The 22,008-nt window shown below is 39.3% G+C and overlaps 1 protein-coding gene across 5 annotated transcripts in view; it reads left to right on the forward strand.

Annotated features, from left to right (window-relative positions):
- LOC109045386 (Krueppel-like factor 8) overlaps positions 1 to 22,008 on the forward strand; it is a 41,585-nt gene that overhangs the window by 10,541 nt on the left and 9,036 nt on the right. For 2 of the 5 annotated variants that reach the window (XR_006157654.1, XM_042748130.1), the window contains exons 1-3: positions 13,094 to 14,276; positions 14,745 to 14,849; positions 21,056 to 21,503. Coding sequence is in view for 4 of the 5 variants with exons in the window: in XM_042748130.1 (XP_042604064.1) it covers positions 14,214 to 14,276; positions 14,745 to 14,849; positions 21,056 to 21,503 (616 nt within the window). In the remaining variant the exon portion in view is untranslated. Of the gene's footprint in view, positions 1 to 13,093; positions 14,277 to 14,628; positions 14,654 to 14,744; positions 14,850 to 21,055; positions 21,504 to 22,008 lie in introns of those variants that run through there. The other 3 variants (XM_042748131.1, XM_042748132.1, XM_042748133.1) reach the window with 2 other exon arrangements.

Raw genomic sequence — 22,008 nt, forward strand, 5'->3', positions numbered from 1 at the left:
CAAATGCAATTAATCATTCAGCCCTACAAAAAAGCCTGAAGGACTTCCATTGTACATAATGAACAATACCATAAAAATCTTAAATAAAGAAGAGATGCTGAATTGTTTTAATAAACATTTTGTTGCTGTAGGATCATTGCTAAAGGTACCTAAAACTATAGATATGAATAATTATACGGCAATCAGAGGAAGGAATTTAACAACTCTTAATTTTAGTTTTAAACAGCTTTCTACTTGTCAGATAAAAAAAGCTCTCAAACTACTAGATGTAAATAAGTCTAGGGCTGGTCTGAATACCATTCTTTGAGCTTCGAAGCTTCGGTAGTAATCAACACCGAATATTTGAACCTTCGGAGGGAGGGGGCTGAACGTATTTTTCTCTCTAACACCGTGACTACACCGGACATGAACAGCGCGGCGTGAAAAAATACAATAGAACCTTTTATGCTGTCTACACTGGATGTGCGGCTGACAAATTCCCGACAGTATAAACTGCTGCTGCGTTCTATTTATGATGTACTGACACAAATTTCAAATGATTTTCAATGGTTGCTTTGTCGCGTCCAGTGTAGACAGACTTTAGCTGTTGCGGCGCGACACAACAACTGTTGCTTCCAGTGTAGACACGGTACAATAAAGGCAGGAATCTCTGTGTGTCTGTTTGCATTTTTATTATGTCGAGAACTGTTCATCCAATCGACGTCACGTGTGGCGGGTGTGTGGCTGCAGACCCAAGGGAGTGCAGTGTCTCATTTTGGTGCAATATGGATACGCGACACGTTCAGAATGAATAAACTACAGAACAGCGTGAGCCAGAAGCGGCGTGCCTCACGCGGGTAGGGCTTATATGCTCTGAGAACGAACACTGCACTAGTGATGCACTAGTTTCGCGGGGGATGCCAGGTGTTTGAAAAAAAAAGAACATTTGAATCTCAAAATTGAAAATCGAATGCCAACCCACCAAATGAATATTCAAATAATCAAATATTCTGGTCCAGCCTTAAATATGTCAGCTGGTCCTGACAAATTAGAACCATTTTTTTTTTTTAATGACTGCAGATTACATTGCTGCCCCTTTGACATATATTTATAGTCTCTCACTGAGTTTAAATTAATTCCCAAATATATGGAAGTCTGCCTTTGTTGTCCCATTGTTAAAAGGAGGAGATCCTTCCTATATGAATAACTATAGGCCGATTTCTAAACTTTGTACTTTGTCTAAGGTTTTTGAATCTCTTATTAGTGAGCAGTTGATTTCATATCTTACGTAAAATGATATTTTCTCACATAATCAGGCTGGTTTTAGGAAACAACACCATACAAACCACAGCTGTGACTAGGGTTAAACGATATAATTGAGGCGCTTGATAAAGGTCATTATTGTGCATCACTTTTTATTGATCTGTCCAAGGCTTTCGATTGTTGATTTCAGTTTATTAAAAACTAGATTGAAACAAATTGGAATGTCAAATGAGACGAAAGCTACTTAGTGAGTAGAACACAATGTGTGCAAATGGAAGGCCATTCATTTGCACCATTGCAGATTATGAGGGCTGTTCCTCAGGGACCTGTTTTGGGGCCTCTGATTTTATTATTTATATTAATTGAATATTGGTTATGTTAATTTTCGTTTTTATTCTGATGACACTGTGATTTATTGTAGCACACCTAAATTACACCAAGCTGTGTCCTTACTCTAGAGTGCTTTTGATGTTGTGCAACAAAGGCTTTGTGGTCTAAAACAGACTTTGAATGTGACTAAAACTAATGCTATGTTATTTTCAAGATCAAAGAAACAAGTGGCAAATCAACTATCACTCAAAACCTCACAGATTGAGACATTCTGTATAAATCAGCGTCTACCAAACTTTTAGGTTCTTTGGACACTCTGTATTACTGTGAGCTCAGATTTATATTAAATTGTAATGTTAGTACCCAACATTGTGATTTGTATAATAGAGTTGGTTGGACGTCATTATCAACACGCAGACGTAATCACTGGTACATGTTCATCTATAAATCCATTTTGGGGTTACTGCCTCTATATCTTTGTTCCCTCACCCAGCCTAAAGCTCTTGGAGATTATTCTCTGTGCTCACAGGACTTGTACATTCTTTCGGTTCCATTTGCATGAACTGAACTTGGAAAATAAGCTTTTCAGTTTGCAGCACCTAATGATTGGAACCTTTTTACAACACAACATGAAGTTGCAGACCTTAGTGTCAATGAGCAATTTTAAATTCTTGATTAATGAGCTGTTGAAGGAAGAATTAATTTGTAAATGTTTTTAATTGTTGTCAACACATTGCTTTAGTGTTCTTATGAAATGTTGTAGTGCTGCATCTTGGCCAGGTCACTTCTGTAAAATAGATTTTTAATCTCAGAAAGTTTTACCTGGTTAAATAAAGGACAATAGGCCTTTATTCACAGTTTTACTATGGATGCTCTTTACTTGACTACTTTTGGACTGTTGAAAAAATCCCGCCTGCTGCCTTATAAAGCTTGGAAGAGCAAGGATCATTTTTAATATTACTCCGATTGGATTTGTTTGAAAGAAAAGTAATATACACCTAGGATGTCTTGAGAATGAGTAAAATGGGCTAATTTTTGGGTGAAATAACTAACCTTTTAATAATGTACAATTTGTTTTATGCAACAGTAAACATGGCTGTTCACTTTCAGAAGTTGTAGTGATGCTTTCTTTCTGAAACCTATGTTGGTTGTATAATTTTTTAAATATATTTTAATGGAATTTAAATTGATTGCATTAAATTGATGCAACTTTATATTGCATGTTTTTTTTTATATTGCATCTATTTTGCATCGCAAATATTGCACACTATCGTATCGTATATTACATTTTTCTTCAGTATTGCACAGTCCTATTCTCTAATAATAAAAAATAAAAAAAATTACAAAAGCAATGAAAATACAGGTGACGGTAATCTGTAATCTGCAAGTACCAAAAATGTAAAAAAAATATTTAATATAAAAATATAAAAATGAGATTAAGTTCAGCAAAAGCATGAAGAATGTGCTAGACTTTTTGGGGCGCTCTTTTTTTTTTTTTTTTTTTTTTAAGAGTTTATGTATGTTTCTTGGGGCAGAAGAAACGAATGTATCTCAGATACAATCAAGGTCTTTTCTTACTTTGAGAGCTGCCCGAGGAGGATTCGGTTGTCCAAGAGAGCAGAGGAAGTGAGGCACCAGTGCACTGGCTGGAGGGAAAATGAGACTGAGAGGTTAAAGGGGACATGCAGCGTTACGTGGTTTAGCTTACAGACCCATAGACAGTAAAAGAAATGGACACAGCGACCCCATTGGAACTCAATTGAGACAAGTGAAGCCCGTTTTTAGCGATTTTTAGAACTTCCGTTTCTGACGCGCAGACTCAAACTAAGCTTGATGACGTCAGCAACCTGTCTGACAGATGTAAACCTTCTAGTAGCTGTGCGTGGAAACTGCCATCGTTAATCTTGCAGAGACGGCGAGTTTGAGCGGGGAGTTCTTTGGCGTGAGTGAGCAGGAGTAAGTATTCTGATTAATTATTTTGTATAGTATTTTAAAATGTAACGCCAGTACGCCATATCTCTTGACGTCTCCCCGATTGCCTGCGAGCTTCTCCTCCTGTCTGTACGGTAATTTATCTACTGTGCGACAGAGAGTCGAGTGGTTATGACGCAATCGTTAGCCTATTTTTACAAAAACTGTTTCTACGGGGCCATAATGTAACATAGAAGGTAATGGAGCCCTTTATACATTGTCGTGTATCTTTAGAAATAAATAATGGACAAATGGAGTCTTTAAACGCCTCAGATGTAAAGTTATTCGCTGTCAAAGTGACGCAAAAATGAATGGGAGTCAATGGGATGCTAACGCAAGTGAAGTTCTGCTACAAGATGGCGGCACGCGGCCGACTTCAACTTCCGGTCGACTTCCTTGCCCCCTGCACAGACCTAAAGGAAGTAAAACAAGCTAGAGGTGAGGTTTTGCATGAGTGGGGGCTCTGGGGTGTGTTTGTGTGTGTGGTATGGGACTGTAAGGATATTGTCCATGTCTCCCTAGATTAGAGGCAATGTGACAGAATGACCCCCTACCATTGCGGCACAATCATTAACCAGGGAAAGAATCCCATCCCCATAGCAACCCCTGCAGTTCTGCCAAACTGTCTGCAGTGAAAAAGAGGGAGCGGGGGTGGGGTGCTCAGGGTGGGGAGGGTGTGTCTCAATGTGTGTGTGTGACTATTGATGTTGGAAACAGCATGCAAGCCATTGCTTAGAATGTGAAAATTACGTGATTTGGAAAACTAGTTGAGAAACTTTGTTTTCCTGTAGCCCCCTCTAAACATATGCAAATGCTGGACATTTGCATTAGCCTTTTACTGTAGCTTAATTTTGAGGAGTGAGGCAAAAATGGGTTTGTCTCGAGCAAATTCTTCCAAGGGAAGTATAGACTATCCACTCGGGTATGTTCTTTGGGAATTGCATCTTAACTGTATGCCTTTAAAGTTGACATCACCAGCTCTCTCTTGGTGTTTTTCTCTCTCAGTGCAGCTCTGCAGCAGAGATGAGCTGGCTTTCAGAAAGAGAGAAACTTCTTCCTTCCTGTCTTGGGTGCTCATCTGCTTCACCATCATTAAATGGCTTGAGACACTGAGGTTTGCATCACATTAGCAAGGCTACATTTCAGCCAAGCGTCATGTGAAGAAACTTAATTTCTGCATGAATGCAGCAGGACAGACCTTTCTTTTTTAAATAAAAGAACTGGAGGTAAATGAATGAGCATGTTAGGACTGTTGTGTATGTGTGTGTGAGTGTGTGTTTTAGGGTGGGGAGGGCTATGGGAAGTAGCAGCAGAGTTTGCGTCAGAAGGGTGTGGTGAGACAAAGTATAGAAGACCAACCATGCGTCCCAATGTTCATACTATCCATTTGTGAAATTAAAATAAGTGTGTCCCAAAGCATAGTACGTTGAAAAGAGTATGCCAAAAGTCCCCAAATGGTCTACTATTTCAGGTCAATTTTTGAAGTGTGGATCTGTGCACACTCCAATGGCTAATATTACCCACAAACCATTGCACTTTGACATGATTCGGTTGAAAACTACAAACATTAATAAAAAGCATGAAAAAACTACAAACATGGTGGATGTATGCGACCTACGGTTAAGTAAAGAGGTTTAGTTAAAGGGGATTGAGTTACTAATAATCAACATTTAACCTGGTAAAAAAAAAATATTTATTTTACGTTATCTGTGTTATATTTCATTTGCAACAGCAATGTAAACTTTTATAAACATCTGTTTGGTCGTTATCTTTTAAATGCAACATAATGCAGAAAATATGAGCAGGGTTCTCCGCATGAAGACCCGCGGCTCGCAGATCAACGTGCTGCTACTTTTCTCTCTGATATGGTAGGAAGTTAAATGAAGTGAAATGTGGAGGATGTTAACTATGACAAGATGATTGACAGGCCAGTTTACAGTGACAGGAAGCATGTAACTGCGCGACAGAGCGCTCCGTAAAAGACACAATTGAATGACGTGATAGTATGTCCTAAAGCTTGCATACTTTACATGTTATATTTACATGTTGGGCAATCCAATGCAAAAACTATCAGTGTGACAGTAAACATCTTGTCTTTCATTGTTTTCCCAAAGACCCTGACAGGTAATAATTCACAAAAGTATAAAAATATAGTGCGTTTTGAAATGGGACGTAGCGCTGTCTTATGCACCTGCTAATTGTTTTTAGTCTAGTACTAAACTTAATTCCTTTTAGGAACTGCAGGTCCTAGCCATAGAAGCCATAATAATGATTTATATGGCTATTACACTAAGTTATAATAAGATTATGCAACTTTACACATTTACTATTACTATATATTGGTTGCTATTACTCCACTAACTTTAAGTCTGAAATATATATTGTAAGTTACGTTTTAATCCCCTGGAACATACTACAAATGGTGATCTACATGATGCATTGCTGTGTCTGTCATAATTAAATAATTAAATAATTCTGGAGAAAGTGGCTGTGTGTGTGTGTGTGTGTGTGTGTGTGTGTTTGTGAAATTATGCTATTCAGTTTTTTTTTTTTGTGTTTTTCCTTTAAAGGACATTAATATAAGATAATACTGCAAACGCAGTTTCCTCAATCTGTTATATATTTATTGTCCAACATTCCTAATTTCTCTGTCATTTATTTAATTTCATATGTTGGTATTAATTCAGTGTTTATAATGTTAATACTTTATATATTATAATAAATAATTTCAACCGAAACTGACACGGTTTCTAGAGAACAAAGCTTTTGTGAAAAACAGGGAAGACTTAAACACAAAGTCTGTAATATAAACTGTTAAAAGGGTTTGAGGATCACTAGTCTAGATTGAATGTTATTGTTGCCATCGTTCAGGCTGTATTTCAGCTTCAATGTACATTTTTTTTTAAAAAGTCAGCTGTTAGCTAGTGACTGCTGAGTCGGTTTCACTCTAGAATGGCGGAAGCGCAGGGCTGTTGCTGGACGCCGCTGTTGCAGTGGAACATTCTGTTTGCTTTCACTTCTTGTCAGTATAAGTTCTTTAGGTGAGATAAGGCCAGGTTCACTGCTATGGTGACTGTGCCAACCATAAAGAGAAAGTCCTAGGTGTGGCTTTGTTTGAATTTATTTGCAGCCAATGTACATTCTTAATGTATTTTAAGAGTATTCTTAAAAATCTTTGTTGGTATTCTTAAAGAAACAGTACAGCCAAAAATGACAATTCTGTCATTATTTACTCCTACTCCTACAGTTTTTCAGGGGAACACAAAAGAAGAGGAAATTCCTGTTTATTGTGACCACTCTGACAAGGTTCAAAAAGGACCAAAAAAACCTTGAAATAGCATTATATTCAAAATCTCCTGAATTTTTTTGATTAATTTTGTGTCTATAAAGTGCTAATGCTATTGCTGTTTGATACCATTTGGTATTGTTAATTGCATGTCTTGGGTAAGGGTGCTCGGATCAGTTTTTTTTACTGGAAGAAATACCAGTCACTGACCATAGGGTCTTTTTGAAGCCGTCTTTTCGTCATGTTATAGGTGTGCTCTGATCAGTTTTTTTTTCCCCACACGTTAATACTTTTATTTAGCAGAGATGCATTAAATTGATCAAAATTGACAGCAAAAATAATTAATACATTTATAAATAAAAAGATTTTTGTACTTTGATTTATTATTTATTTATTATTTATTTATTTTTTACTTCTTGAACTTTCTATTCATCAAAGAATCCTGATAGGAAAAAATAATATTTTAAAATATATTTAAATAGAAATGGAAATTTAAAGAGAGGCTAACAATTATTTATTCAGACAGATAGGCTTATTAGGAAAGAGCCTACATTGATTAATGCTAGATCGATGTTAATTTCTACTCTGGAGATGTTCAGTAAATAATGGCTTCGATTTGTGTGACGAACAGACCAGAATTCATTAAAATAACTTCAGAACACTTATGTGTCACATAAGATAGCAAAGTATCAAATGATAATAGAATTTTCATTTTTCTGAGAACAATTCCTTGAAATTCATTGTTTTCGGGTGAAGTGTTAAAGTAGAGTGGTGTCCTTCTTTCAGACCCTTTGTAAGCCCTGTGTTTCCTGCTTCAGCCATTCAGTTGGCCTTGACCTATTCAGGTGATTCTTACATTGGTCTCAACTCTCACCTCAAAAACTCCTACGGTTCTCTTTTCGCAGCTTGCTTCTTCTTGTTCCATCCCCCAGCAGACTCTTCTGAGGCAGGGCCCTTCTTGTTGCACACAGACCTTTTGTTCCACCACGACTTGTGTGTGTGAGGGTGACACGACGCTGAAGAGAAAGGGTGGAGTTGTAGGCAGCCTAGCAGCTTCACTCAAGGCCAATCTCTAAGTCTCTGCTTCGGGGAGATGCAGTACTGAATCTAAAAATTTTCTATTTTTGTAATCATAATGTGCTGACCCAAAAGGAACTGGCTTTTGAATTTTCTGTGCTGCAAAATTCTGCCGAATAGATTGAACTTTACATTACATATAATGTTTAGATTACATATTCATTTTACTTTACATATTGGATACACAATTGCTTCCTTGTCCCATTTAAAGGGGTGACATTTACTGTGGTTTGGCGATTTTGCTACTGGTTTAAGTTTGTCACATGCTACACTGACCAAAAGATAGCTGCTTGGTTTGAAAGTGACTTCTATGTGAGCTGTGCTTCATACATTGCTACACTATAGACAATAGGCCTGTTTTTTTCTTTCAAAATTTGCTGAAATTTCACTCATGTGACACTACCTTTAGTGTGCAGTGAAAAAGCTGCTTTGTTTAAAAGTGACTTCTGTGTGAGCTGTGCTTCATACATCGCTACACTATTGACAAAGGACCTTTTTTGGTATTAATGGTATTACCACCGGAAACTATCACTGCTACCAGAACAGTACTTTCTAAGGGCATAGTGCTTTACGGAGAGAAGCCTGACACACAGGGGGGTCTTTGGCCAAAGGGAGGCCTTGTACCTTCAAGAGGCTAACGGAAAGAACCAGAGGGTAGGACAGAGTCCTTGCACCACAGCCTGTACTCTGTGTGTGTCACCAAACCCTCTGCTGCTCATCCCCTTTACACACCCCATGCAGCTGTGACCTTACATGTGTATCCTCCCCTTCTGCCTCTTCCTTTCTCTCTGCCTCACTCTTTTTTTTTCCCTTCTTTTGCTTTTGGACCGATAAGTTGATTACATGAAGGGACGCAGTGACAGTACTGGCTAGTACACAGAACAAGATGTGCCCCAGGCCCCAACAAACTGCATTAAAATTACACTGTTCTGACATATTTAAACAGCAGTGGCAAACATGTACACGTACGCACAGATCCACACATGCATACACAACCAGAGACCTTATTTTCTTGACAAAAGAGTAGTTCCCCTCAAGTGCTGGAGAGGCTGTCTTCTTCCATGAACACTAAAGGAACATCTCATTTGTTTTCGTAGCTGGTCCTCGAACACCTTATTTGGCAGTGCATGGAGTTAGTGGAGCAGCTCTGAGAAAAGCAATGACAAAGTAAGTTTACTTGTCAGTCAGTTCATCATTTGGAGTTTGTTTCACTTCACCCTCATAACCACAACTTATTTTTACAGCTTACAAGAATTACATCAAATAGACTTGTCAAAATGACGAGTTCTCAGAGTTTTTACATGTAAATAGAGCTTGCATCCTAGAAAACTAAGATGGATACTTGGATACTGATACTTTACATAAAGATGACAGAGAAAGGTGAAAAGTTACCATACCAAAAACAAGTACAGAAAAATATTCCCTGAAACATTTTACAGAAAGGAGAGAGAACTTTATATTTAAAGACCTGATGAAATTTCTTTAAAAGTGCAGTTTAACTTCCTGTGCTAACATATTTCCTATTGAAACAAAGTCAGGAGTGTTGGGTTTTTTCTATATTATTTATTAAAAAATGACTTTTAGCTTATGTAACAGCTGTAAAACATTATTTGCTACATGCTATTGCAAATTTTTTTGGGGTAGACATTTGTATACTCTTGAGTGCTAGATGAGTCATCAACTGTTAAAAGTTACAAAAATCCAAATATACCTAAAAAATATATACCTGCTTAATGTTAATTTACATGAGCACATAGATACCTTCATTCCTCAAAGCTAAAAAAGAATGTGCTGCATTCTGCAGAATAGTTTTAGCATAGTTGATCACTTTACATGTTGGTCAAACAGCATCCTCTTTTCTTAAGGTGTGGTCAGGGGAAATACAGTCACAATCGGGAATTTCATGTCAGGGAAAGAAATTAATTATTACACTTAACACAATTATACTTTTTTTTCCAAATATGAATCAATGAGAAAAAATTTTGTTCAAACCAGAAAGTCATACACCACTAGTTTCCTTGCTGAATGCGAAAGTGTGTCACATCAATTGACCAAGCAGCTTACCTGACATCCTTTAGAAAAGCTAAGTGCAAAAAAGCACTGTCAGTGGAAGTGTGCAAACCAATGACTGGAAAGAAACCTGCAAACTAGTGCAGATGTACACCAAAATGTAAATTTTGTATAAATAAAAAAGGTTGAACAAGCAAACAAGAGATTTTTGCCTACTAATTCAGATTATGTAAAATGTTAGTCACACTGAGGTAAGCAATGATATTCCATGAGTTGGATCCTTGGAGACAAGATTTCACATCACTACTCTACTTTTGTATTTTCAAGCTTTGCTATGCACCATGTCACAAAATCTGATCTCAAATCAGTTTCTGCTGTCATATTTTTTGTGTTTACTCATGAGACGAGAAAATAGATGATCTATCTTTTTTTCCTTTTATTTGGGCTCAAGACTGGGACACACCAAGCCGACTTCAAAGAACTAGCAGTGATGAAAACTGACGGTGTTTGTGTCTTGCTTCGGCAGCGTCTGGACCAAAAAGCTGCACTTGAACACACCGCTCAGGCTACAGCCGACTGCAGACTAACTTCTGCCCCTGCTTGAGAGGAATTAGCTGTCTATATCAGCAGTTATCAATAGTATATATTTGTCATTTAAAAGGAGAAACCGAAACAAGGATATACGCAGATATACTAAATGTAAACAAAGCAGTGCTTGTTTACCATTTTGAATATCATTTATGTTGATAATTTTATTTATTTTAAGCGGCTCATGTTATGAAAATATTCGCTATTGAAATGCTTGGGTAAGATCACGTAACATTAAAACAGCCTTTTGCCGAGTCCGATAGCCTCGTGGTTAGTGCACCGACATATACAGCGCAACTGTGCTCACGGCGACCCGAGTTCGATTCCCGTCTCGAGGTCCTATTCTGGTCCCGCTCCCCTTTCTCTACTCAAACAAAGCTCAAAAAATATAACTTTATTAAAAAAACAGCCTTCTGTCTGTGCCGCCTTCATTTACTTACTAGTTTTCATTACTTCTGCTTTAATGCTTGTGCACTGACCTATTCGCTAAACTCAACATCCAATCAGAGTTCTCACTCGTGCCGATGATCCCGACGCTTATTCAACGTGTTGAATTGGGCAAACTTCCGCTGATGTGAGCACGATGAGAGCTGACGTGTGGAACACACCAAATAAACTAGCCCGACAAACCGTTGGCTTGGTGTGTCCTGTGCTTTATAGTGCTAGACTGTAGACTGTAGATTGTGTGTAAATGTTTATATACAAAATGCTCTCTAGACTAATACAACCCTTGCATCCCGCTATTTATTTATTTTTTAAGCTTTCATATGATACTTAATGTAGGCCAGAGTGCTGAACCTGAGACAAGAGTTACTGTAGTTTGGTAACATCAAGATTAAAATTTTAAGTTTAATTTCTTGAATCCTCTGTGTGCTTTGTCTGGTTGGGCGAGTATCTACAATAGTTAGTGCAGTAATGTCACTTTGGAATAAAATCTTAGAAGATGGTGGATATGTGATACCCATTTTTCATGATGGGAAAAGGAGTCTTGGATTGGCTGTCATCTGCCACATCTCTTCTTAAACTTGGAATGGTTTCACTACTAAATTTCCTCCCACCCCCATTTGCCTCAATGGTTCAATGAAAGGACAAGGTCCTAGATTGGGGCAGCTCCTGCACTTTGGAATTTGGGCAAAGGTTTTACTTGTGTACTTACAGCAGTCAGAGAAACTAACTACACAACAGCAAGGGAGGTGGAGAGACCCTGCCTTTCCTCCCTGCTGCTAGGAAAACTGTCCCACACCACTCAGAGAACAACCCACACCTCCCTGCCCCCTCTGCATGTTCAGGGGGTCCAGTTGGGCCTAGCCATGGTATGGAGAACAAGCCAATGTCCAGTCTCGGGTTACACGATTGTGCAACATACGGCTTTGAACACCCTTTCGACCTTTCAGAGCTAAAGTCCTACTTCCTTCTCAGGGCCTCATGCATTATGAGTTTAGCCCCTTCTGGTCCTAGTAAGTCCCAGAGTATCATTCTTAAAGAGCAATGGTTTTTTAACAAGGTTCTGCTGACTTAGGTGCTTAGTTGAGGGTCAAGTTTGAAAAAAAAAGAAAAAAAAAACTGGGATTCAAGCCTGGGAAGCCCCTGATATTTTTTTGGCAGTGCCCAAGAGATATAATGTGTCATGGAATTAGGGATGGGTTTGTACTGCTAACTGTTTCAACAAATGCAATCGTGAATTAATCTGGTGTGGCTTCCTTTATTCCAGGTGTTTTTGTAAAGATCAAGGAGAATTAGAAGAAGAAAAACTTAGTGTCCTGTGCTTATGTGACTCCATCTGCATTTGAAAGCAGTTTTGGTTAAATTTTAGGACTTTTTGCCAAAGGTATTGTACACCATAAATTGTACTTTCTGATAAATCTTGCATTTCCATCATGAAACACCTGAAGTAGAAGATGATGACTTTTAACAGTATTGCACTAGTGTTTTTGTACTAGTTGCCCCAACATTTTGTTTTATATCATGTGGATTGTAGATACCTCTTCAGTTCCTGCTCTTCCCTCATGATGAGGATTGTTAGGTTCCGATATAATTTCTGCCATTGTTCAAGGAAGCCAATACTTGCTAAATATGAGTACCAAAGTATGACTCTCTTTGGAGAAGGAGGGATGGACAGAAGGGCGTGCATGGTGAGCTATGCAGTCCCAGACGGCCAGTCTACCCACGCCGCACTGGGGCGGGGACTGGTTGCCAAGGGGGCTTGGGAGCTACTGAGTGAGAGAGATCGCCATGACCCAGATTGTGATGGTTCTCTCTTCCTTTCCCCCTCCACCCCCATCATTCCCTCTCTTCTTTCCCGTTCTTTCGTTTCCTACTCTCTGCTATCCTCTGTACTTTGTGCTTTCCTCTCTAATCATTGATGTTCCCTCTCTCAGTAATGAGAACCCCCTCCTCTCTCCGTAACTTCCTGCTGGGGCATAGAAGGACTGGGGTCACACCCACCCCACCCTCTTTTATTCCTGGAACTACCCACAGCACAAGCTCCCAGGGGAGCCTTTACACACACACACACACATATATACACACACACACTCTGGTAAATTTTGCTAGTGGGCGAATGCTACTCTCAATCATTGAAGTGCTCACATACTTCCATATTGCTGGAGCCGGTCTTGTGTGTATAACTTGCAGACAGAGTCCAAAAGTCACTTTCTGCCAGTTGTGGGTGAATTAAGAAAAAACTTACCTGACATGAAATTGTATTTTGCATTATGCTTTAGAATAAATTAAAGATAATATATATGTTTATCTTTTGGGATTGTTGACATTGGTATTATTTAGTAGTGATTTCGTTGTCTAGCTGCAGCATAAACCAAAACATAAGCGCACATCATATTTTCATCTTTGTGACACTTTGCAAGGAATATTAGATATTTGTGTTACCAAATAGAGTTTGAAAGCTTAAAAACTTTAGTCATCATAGATAAACTAATGATAACATTTCCAGGCCTTTTTTGGGATTCCTTAATGGATGGAAAGATGTGGTAAGATCTTACTCCCCTGCAGAGACCCATCCCCCAGTTTCATTGGCTGAGAGAACTTTTTATGGGTACACTATTCAGTGCTCATGAAAAATACTTTTTTAGTTTTAATGTTGAAAATGATTCATTTTTATTTATTAATTGTTAGTGTCTTTCAAAGCTAGAAATGGTCATATTTACCATTTTCCATTTCTTTGTGGTTCTCCTTTATTTGCATCGAAAGGTGTCAGCCCATCAGTCGTAACAGTTGTCTTAAATGTGGCAGTTCCTGCCTGTTTGCAAGTAACACAATTTTATTTACTCACCAAAGCCTCTTGGTGAGTGCTTTTTACACACGTTCTGCTCTCATTCAGTGTGTATGAAACGTTGGGTAACAGTGGTGTTTACCAGCTATCTCAGACAACATGAGCCATCAAAAGGAATGCATATATGTTTGTTCACAGTGCATGTGTTCACCGTGTGTCCGTGCCAGGTTGGGAGGAGGGGCACATTGAGGGCGGCCACACCCCAGCTTATGGGGGGCCACACCTCTTTGTGGAATCTACTGCAGCTGGGTCACATGACCCCCACTTCCACCCCCATGCCTAAGCATTATCACATTTCCCTCTCTCTCTCTCCACTAATACTGCTGCTCTACTCTATGAGACTGGCCTCTCTCCTGCTATTCGGTCTTAAAGAATTGGGTGTGACTCGGTTCGGCTCGGCTCGGCTCGAAGAGGGAGGCAATGCAGGATTGCTACTCCTCCCTGCTGATTCAATCTTGCTCTCCTCTTGTCTTTCTCCAGCTGGTCAGTCTTTAAGAACCATTTTTTTGCCTCTAATCTTCTGTTTTCTACACCTTTGCCATTAAGTTTACCGTAGACGTAATATCTAAAGTATTTTTGATGTAGTCTTTTTTGCTTTTCTCTTTTTTTCCCGTTTCTGTGATTCTCCCTTCATCTTCAAACATCCCCCACATTTGATTGACCTGTACTTGATTTCCACTCACCATCTCTTTTGTTTCCTCCTCCCTCAGCTAAATTGAATTTAAGAGACTAACTGTCCTCACAGTAGTCTGGTGAAGATCATTGACTCTCTCTCTCTCTCTGTAGTCTCATGCTAACTTTTCTTTCAAATTTAATTCTGAACTTCAGGTGGATTGTAGATATGGTGAATCTGGTCAGAGGTTAGCATTCTGCTTACTCATGAGACTGCTGGTAAGACTATAACTTGATGCTCCGATTAGTTTTTAAGTGTTCTCTGTTTCTCCTTTGCAGTGTCAGACGAGTCCGAAGAAATCCACTGCAGCCACCTCTGAGCCTGTTGAGGAGATGCCATCCATACAAATCAAGTCGGAGCCAGAGGAGGTGGAGTGTATGGTGGTGAGTGAGCTTTTGTGGGGTTTGAACTTCGTTGTGGGATAGAGAGGAAGCTTGGAGTTACTGGAAAGGGGTGTGGTTGCAGTGTCACTTAGATGAAGTCAGTTGACCTCAGGGTTCCTCTAGACTTGGATCTCCTCTTTCTAGATAAGGCCAGGGCATAGCTACATGTTATTCTACAAATGTATGTAATAATAGGTTTATAATATGATCCTCTGGACTATTTGACTTGGCGTTAAATTCTAAATGAACCAGAAGTAGCAACATATCTTTTTGTCAATATAATATCTGTGTGAAATGGATTGTCAAAAAAGAAAAAAAAAAAAAAGGGTGGGGACTTGCTTCTATACATTGGTTGTTGATTGGATGGATTGAGGTGTGAATGTGAGTTTGCAGTTGATTGTATGAAAGGAAGGGGAGAAGGGTTATGCAGATTAAATGACTGGAGAAGTCCTGTATACTAGAGGGAATTTGTTTTACCAGAAGATGAAGTTATTATAGTTATGACATTTTAATTAAAAATTATAAGGGCATTTGTTTAATAAAACATGCTTGGATGATTTGGTTACATCGTCCCCATTAAATTAAAATAGGGTGAATTTTGTGGCTTTGAGGCATCCTTTGCAGACATGCATTGAAAATGTAGTTTTCTTCTGGGAAAACAGACCAAAAATCTTAATGACTACACTTATTTTCTTTTCTGTCCAATTGAATCCTTTCTAGAATAAAACAAATCGCACAATGCTCGTCCTGGTTAAGAACCACTCAGTTAGACAGGAAGGTGTTATCTGAATCAGATGTAAGGCGACCAGCCAAAGATTGTTTTGTAATGTTTACTTTCTACCATGAAACTTTTGCAAACTTTAACAAATACTCTCGACTATCAGAAAAACTCATAGTAGCTGCCTTGTAACTTATAAACTTTTTCTCAGCAAACTAATACAAACCCGTGCACCCTGACCTCTGGAAATTGTGCCAAGTCAGCCAATCACAGTTTATTTTCGAAAAGCACTTCCTTTTTTTGTATTCAATGTGCTACAGATATGCATCCCATTTGCGACTGAGTCCAGGAAAGAGACAGTATTCCTTAAATCTTACATTTTTTCCATTACTAAATATACAAGAGAGAATTGAAGAAACAGAAGAGTGATCATTAACAGGCAATTCCCTCTGCCGGACGGTATCTTACAGTCTGAAGTTCCCCATAAGGAGTCATAACATAATATTTTATGTATTAACATTACTCCTCCAGTGCTCTTTTCTCTTCACTTTGTTGGGGTATCTTTTTTTACCTTTCCTATTCTGTCCTTCTATCTTTCCTTCCAAGTCTCGCCAATGCCCTAATAGGATATATTGAGGGAGGCTTCCGTTCTGCTGTAGTCATGGCAACGAGGCTCTGGCGGGAGTTGGAACGACTGTGATGTAGCCTCCCCACACCCCTCCGCCTGAGCACACACACACTGACACACCACCCCACCCCCTCACAATACTCCCACCCCCTCACTATACACTCCTAAAGCCATAAGACACACGCAGAACACCACATACCTGCAGGGTTCCACACATGCTCGCATCCGCATACACCTTACATGCCTGCCATGCACTCACTCTGGAGCTAACCGGAACATTTAGGCACAAAGATGTGCTCCACACCCTTTTATTCTCATCCTCTTCACACACATACAGCCTTCTCTGTGTCTAATGTGCTTTTACCCAGCTGGTGCTTCATAAAGACTCGATTCGGAACCAGTTTTATTATAGAACAGCTTTGCTACTGGTCAGAAATCTGTAGAAAGATTCACCGGGGAAGAGTTGAAGGCAGCTGCTGTTCTTCATTGAGTTGTTCAGTTTGGGAAAAAGTACCTTGGAGTTGCCGTTAAGATCTGCTGTCGATTTCACCTGCTCAATCTGATATGGCAGGTGGTTGTGAAAAGGAAGGTAAGGGCTCTCCGTCGGTTGCCGGGTATTTCAAAGTTGTGCGCTCAAACACATCACAGTTGGAGTAGGTCTTCATAGACAACATGACATTGTAACCCGGTAGGTCAATGAGGCCCAGGGTGGTAGTTGGTGAATTGTTTGTGGGAGAGGCTACATGACACTCCCTTTCAAATGCTAGGCAGGGCCACAAACATGGATGGTAATATCACCCTCAGCTACTACCGTTTCCTTGCACTCCTATATTTTATCATCCGTATCTGTACACCACACCCTGCAGAATCCTAAATGACTGGCCTGACTAAACAACATGCATTCTCAACCTGCAACGGGCTTTCAGAAACTCGTGAGTTTGATTTTAAGGTAGGATACACACTGGATTTTGTGTCAAGCATGAATCCAGTCTGCTTATACTGACATTGAGTGGATGTATCTGGGATGAGAGAAGAGAGGGCTAGTTTGCCTGTGAACCTGGGGCAGTGTACTGGATACACTGGGGTCTTTGACAGTGATCATCATTCTGACAGTTTAATGGTAGACTGGAGAGACAAAACAAGATGGGCTCTTATTTATGTTCCTGATGTAAGCAGACAGAAGTCTTACTGCTTTAGGTCTTTAAAGCAGCATGTACCAAATGTTCATTTCCAGCATAATGAGCAGAGCTCCAGACAGCTGGACTAACATTTGACTGCAAGGTTGTTAAGAATATACCAGTACTTGAAGCCTATATGCCATTGTCTGAATGTGTTAGTAGTTAGTGTATACCATTTTCAGTGTGTTGTGGTATCAAGAATGTTGATATGTCACTAGTATTGGTTCCTGAAATTGATGACCATATTTGATGGTGCAGCATTATGCTTTTACAACATAAAGTAGTTTGCATAGTGCAGCACCAGTGCTGGGTAGTGGGTAGTAACTGATTAAATGTAATTTGGATTACATAATCAGATTCTAAAAATTGAGTACTTGTAATTGATTTCAAAGATTGCATTTCAAAGTACTCATTATCAGATAACAGTTACTTTTCTATAGATTACATGATTGCATATTATTTACACAATGACAGTAAATTATACAGAATGTATTGATTCATCCCAATTCTTTTTTTTTCTCCTATTTTTTTTTTCTTCAAAAAAAAATCCTATGCCTTTTATACATTCAGAAAGTGTTCCAGTTTTATGGAACTGCACCAGTAATTAATTCAGGTGACTGTAATCAAACACATATGGAGAGGATATTAAATAATATCAAAGAATGAAAAAAAATTCTGATTGGTTAGGTCAGAAGTAATCTAAATGTAATCTAACAGTATTCAGAATACATTACCTAATGTGTGTAATCCAACAGAGTACATTACTAACTACAATTTCCATGATGTAATTTGTAATCAGTAATGGACTACAATTTGTAAGTAATCTATCCAGCACAGTGCAACACCATTGTCCTAGCTTTGAATTTTGGATATTAGTAGTAGAGGCAGCCCCTCCCTGTTTTTGTAAGACATAAAAAAACAATTGTCATTAACACGTAGAACTTCATGATCCAAGACAGAAATCCACATAGTTGCCATCAGTCATTTGTTGTCTGTTGTAATTAATTAGTAACCTAATTTGTAACAAAGCTTTTTTATCTCTTAGTATTGTGGTGGAATGTAAACTCTCTTGGGAATATTATTAATGGCCAGTTTGCCCATTAAGGTCAGCAGAGAGTCATACTGCTATCAGTCCATCATTCCTAACAATGTTAAATGGAAGGATTTTTCATCAGAAACTCACATAATAGTTCTAGTTTCTTTTTCTCGCTCTCAATTTGTTCTGCATTTCTACACAGTGAGAAACAGGGAGCGGTTCTCTCTGCGCTGCCAACCTTTACCATGAGTAGTTGCTCTTCGGTGCTTGCTCTTAGGTTTCTGCCAATAGTTTCTCACCGAACTACTCTTTTCACTTTGTATGTCTGTGTGTGCTTGATATGTTGGCTGTTATTTTGTTTTGACTGGTTTGTCTGTGTTTTACCTGTGTGATTTTTTTTTATAATGCAGTACATCCACAGCCAGGGGGGTATTTCAAAAAGCAGGTTATATGACATACTCGGGTATGTTTGAGGATAAGTGAGCAGATAACCTCAGCTTTCGGTTCCAAAATCAGAGGTTACTTTCAGGGTATGTAAGTAACCATAGCAACTTGCTCTCTGAAGATAATCGCTCCGGAGCACATCCGGTGTAGACACAGTGTTAGGAATCATTAGTTGTTATCCCTTATAACGATTCACTCTTTGGGCACACCTCTCCCAATCCCCCTGACCCCCACCCCCCCCCCCCCCCCCCCCACCCCCCCCAAACTCGCACCCAATCCCGTCATCGTCCATCGCGATGTTTCACTGTAGACATCGTCCGATGCCAAATTTGAAGACATCGCCCAACCCTAATAGGCAGGTACCAAAATTATTATAACACTGGAGACCTGAACAAACGTCTGCAATGTTGTCTGTTTAATTTAGGAAAAAAAAAGAAATAATTTGGTGACTTTGGTGTTGATTTGTGAAGAAACCTGTTTGTTTCTCACAATTAGTTTATGTTTTGTTTGCATCTAATTAACGCAACCCAAATGTATAGCTAATATGAATGTTGTTGTAAAAGATCTCACAGATTAAACAGTTTGTTTTGATAATGACAGCCACGAGGCTCATCCTTCTCTCAACACTCACAGACACTTTCCTACAACTGCTAATAGACATTGAACATACTCAATTAGCATCCCACACAGCACACTAGTGATAATTGGGTCACTTATCGACGTCGTTCTCCCGACTCCAGCTCGACATCTTTACGTGATTTCTTTGAGTTTGAGCAATGGAAAACAACTCAAGAAAATGAGAAAGGTGGAGTGGATGAAGGGTGGGGATGCAGAGAGAGTGAGGTGGCAGGGTGGAGAACTATAGAGAGACGGAGAAAGAGGTGGGCGGGAAAATGAGTCAGCTGATATACCTCCCAGTTTCCATGACAACCGGAGGCCTTTCCCACCCACTCTCCCCTTATTCTCTGTGTTTCGCTCCCACCCCGGCCCACTCGCTCTTGTTTTCTCTCACTTGTTTCCTCCTAATACCTCCAGATACTCAAATCAGCTTCTGTCTGTACCTGTCTTCCCTTTGTTTTTTTTACTTTATTGATTGACGTCATGAGAATTTGCCATGCTGAAAATGTAATGTTATGTTTTTGATGATGTCATTTAAGCATGTGATTTGGAAAGTTCAGCTTCAAGTTGAAAGATCTTATTACAACAAACTTTATTATTAATTCAGGCATCACTATAATTACTTAATACCTATGATTGTGTATTCAGAGAAAAAATGTAGATGAGCATATAATAAAAGCAAAAAAAAATAACAAAAGTAATTTAAAGTAGTTTAAAATGTTTAAAATCCATTGGGAAAAATGTTTTATTTAAAAAAATTTAATTGGTGCCTACGGCAAGCTGGATGTGAAAGAAAAGTCATTTTGAATAGTCTGAATAGTGTTTTTACATCCTTAGAATTCCATAGACTTGCATTGAAGAATGAAACTAGAGATCGGAATATCAAAGAGACCCAACAACTGCTAAGCAATGTGCTAAAAAACACTCAGAACACTTTATCGACCACATAGCAACACCTTGACAACCACCCACAACATCCTATCATCATGGAAATGAGTTTTGCACAGAGAGGCAGCACAAGTTTAACGTTTTATGTTCAGTGTTCCATTGCTGTTGCTAAGAACACGCAAGCCTCTCTGTTTGCATGAAGTGTCATTCAGGAATTAGTTTCAAACTTTTCATTTGTTTTATTACCTCACCGAAAGCATAAACACACAGGCCTTAAAGCTACTTAGAAGTCTCACTGCAGAGGGAGTTTAGTGGGTGTAGCTTGCACACACACACACACACACACACACACACACACACACACACACACACACACACACACACACACACACACACACACACAGATCTTTGTGTATGTGTGTATAAATTTGTGTGTCTGGGCTTGGCTGTGTTGAGCTGGACTCGTGCCAGCTTCAGGCCTTCTCCTCTGCAGCGCGGAGGCCCAATCTGGCCAGCTATTGTTCCTGTGTTTTGTGGAGCTGCTGCACAGCTGAGCATGAGCGCTCTGTACCCTCCCTTTCCTTTCTGTCCTTCGTAATCTCCTTCCTCGCCTCGTTTGCTCTTCCATATTTGTTCCTTATCTCCCTTATACCCTAGTTTTCCTCACAGTTTTCTTATATTTTTGTGCTTCTACAGAAACAAGAGCCGTTAGATGATTATCCCGAGCCTACAGACCTCAAAATCAAGTCCTCGCCCCCTCCGCTCCGTGACATCAGCACCCAACACAACGATGACGACCAGACGGAACCCGTGGACCTGTCCCTCAACAAGCCCCGCCCCTCCCTTCCGGTAGCCACGGCAACCTCCACCCCTGCGAACATCACGGCGAGCGCCACTATCCCGGCGGTGCTGTCGCCGGGCTCCATCCTGGCATCCACGCAAGGGGTCGGAGGTCAGCAGATCCTGCATTTCATCCACACCATACCCTCCGTGAGCATGCCCAGTAAAATGGGGCAGCTGCAGACCATCCCCGTGGTGGTGCAGTCCTTACCGGTGGTCTACACAACCGTACCCACAGACGGAGTGGCTACCGCCGCCATCACAGTACCTCTCATCGGAAGCGACGGCCGGTCGGAGGGGTCAGGTAATAAGGCTGAGTCCTATTGCACATGCTCAGCTGTAGCACTAGAATGAGCTTCCACAACCTCATAAATCTACATAATAGCTACAATAGTAGGGTTGGGAATCATGAACCTGTTCGTATTCAGAACTGCTTACATTTTTACGACCAATGTTTTTCTTGTAGTTCTGTTCCGCTAACGTTTCATTAACATGCCCATTAATGGTTTAAAATAAGCTAACTTTAAAAAGCTCTTTTAAAAATGTAAAAAAACAAACAAACAAACAAAAAAAAACAACAACAATATAAAAAAGAAATTATAATAATAAGCTTTAAATAAAATGAAATTAAATATTTTTTATATTTATTATACATTTAAATATTTATTATTATTTCTTCTTATTATATTTATTATTTATTTAAATATTTGTTTTAATTCATAAGATTTTAAATATTATAATTAGTGCCTACAGCAATGTGAATAGTCTGAACAGTGTTTTTACAACATGTTTTTCTTGTAATTCGGTTT

Source organism: Cyprinus carpio, chromosome B21 (assembly GCF_018340385.1).
Source record: "Cyprinus carpio isolate SPL01 chromosome B21, ASM1834038v1, whole genome shotgun sequence".
In the NCBI taxonomy this organism is placed as follows: Eukaryota; Metazoa; Chordata; class Actinopteri; order Cypriniformes; family Cyprinidae; genus Cyprinus; species Cyprinus carpio.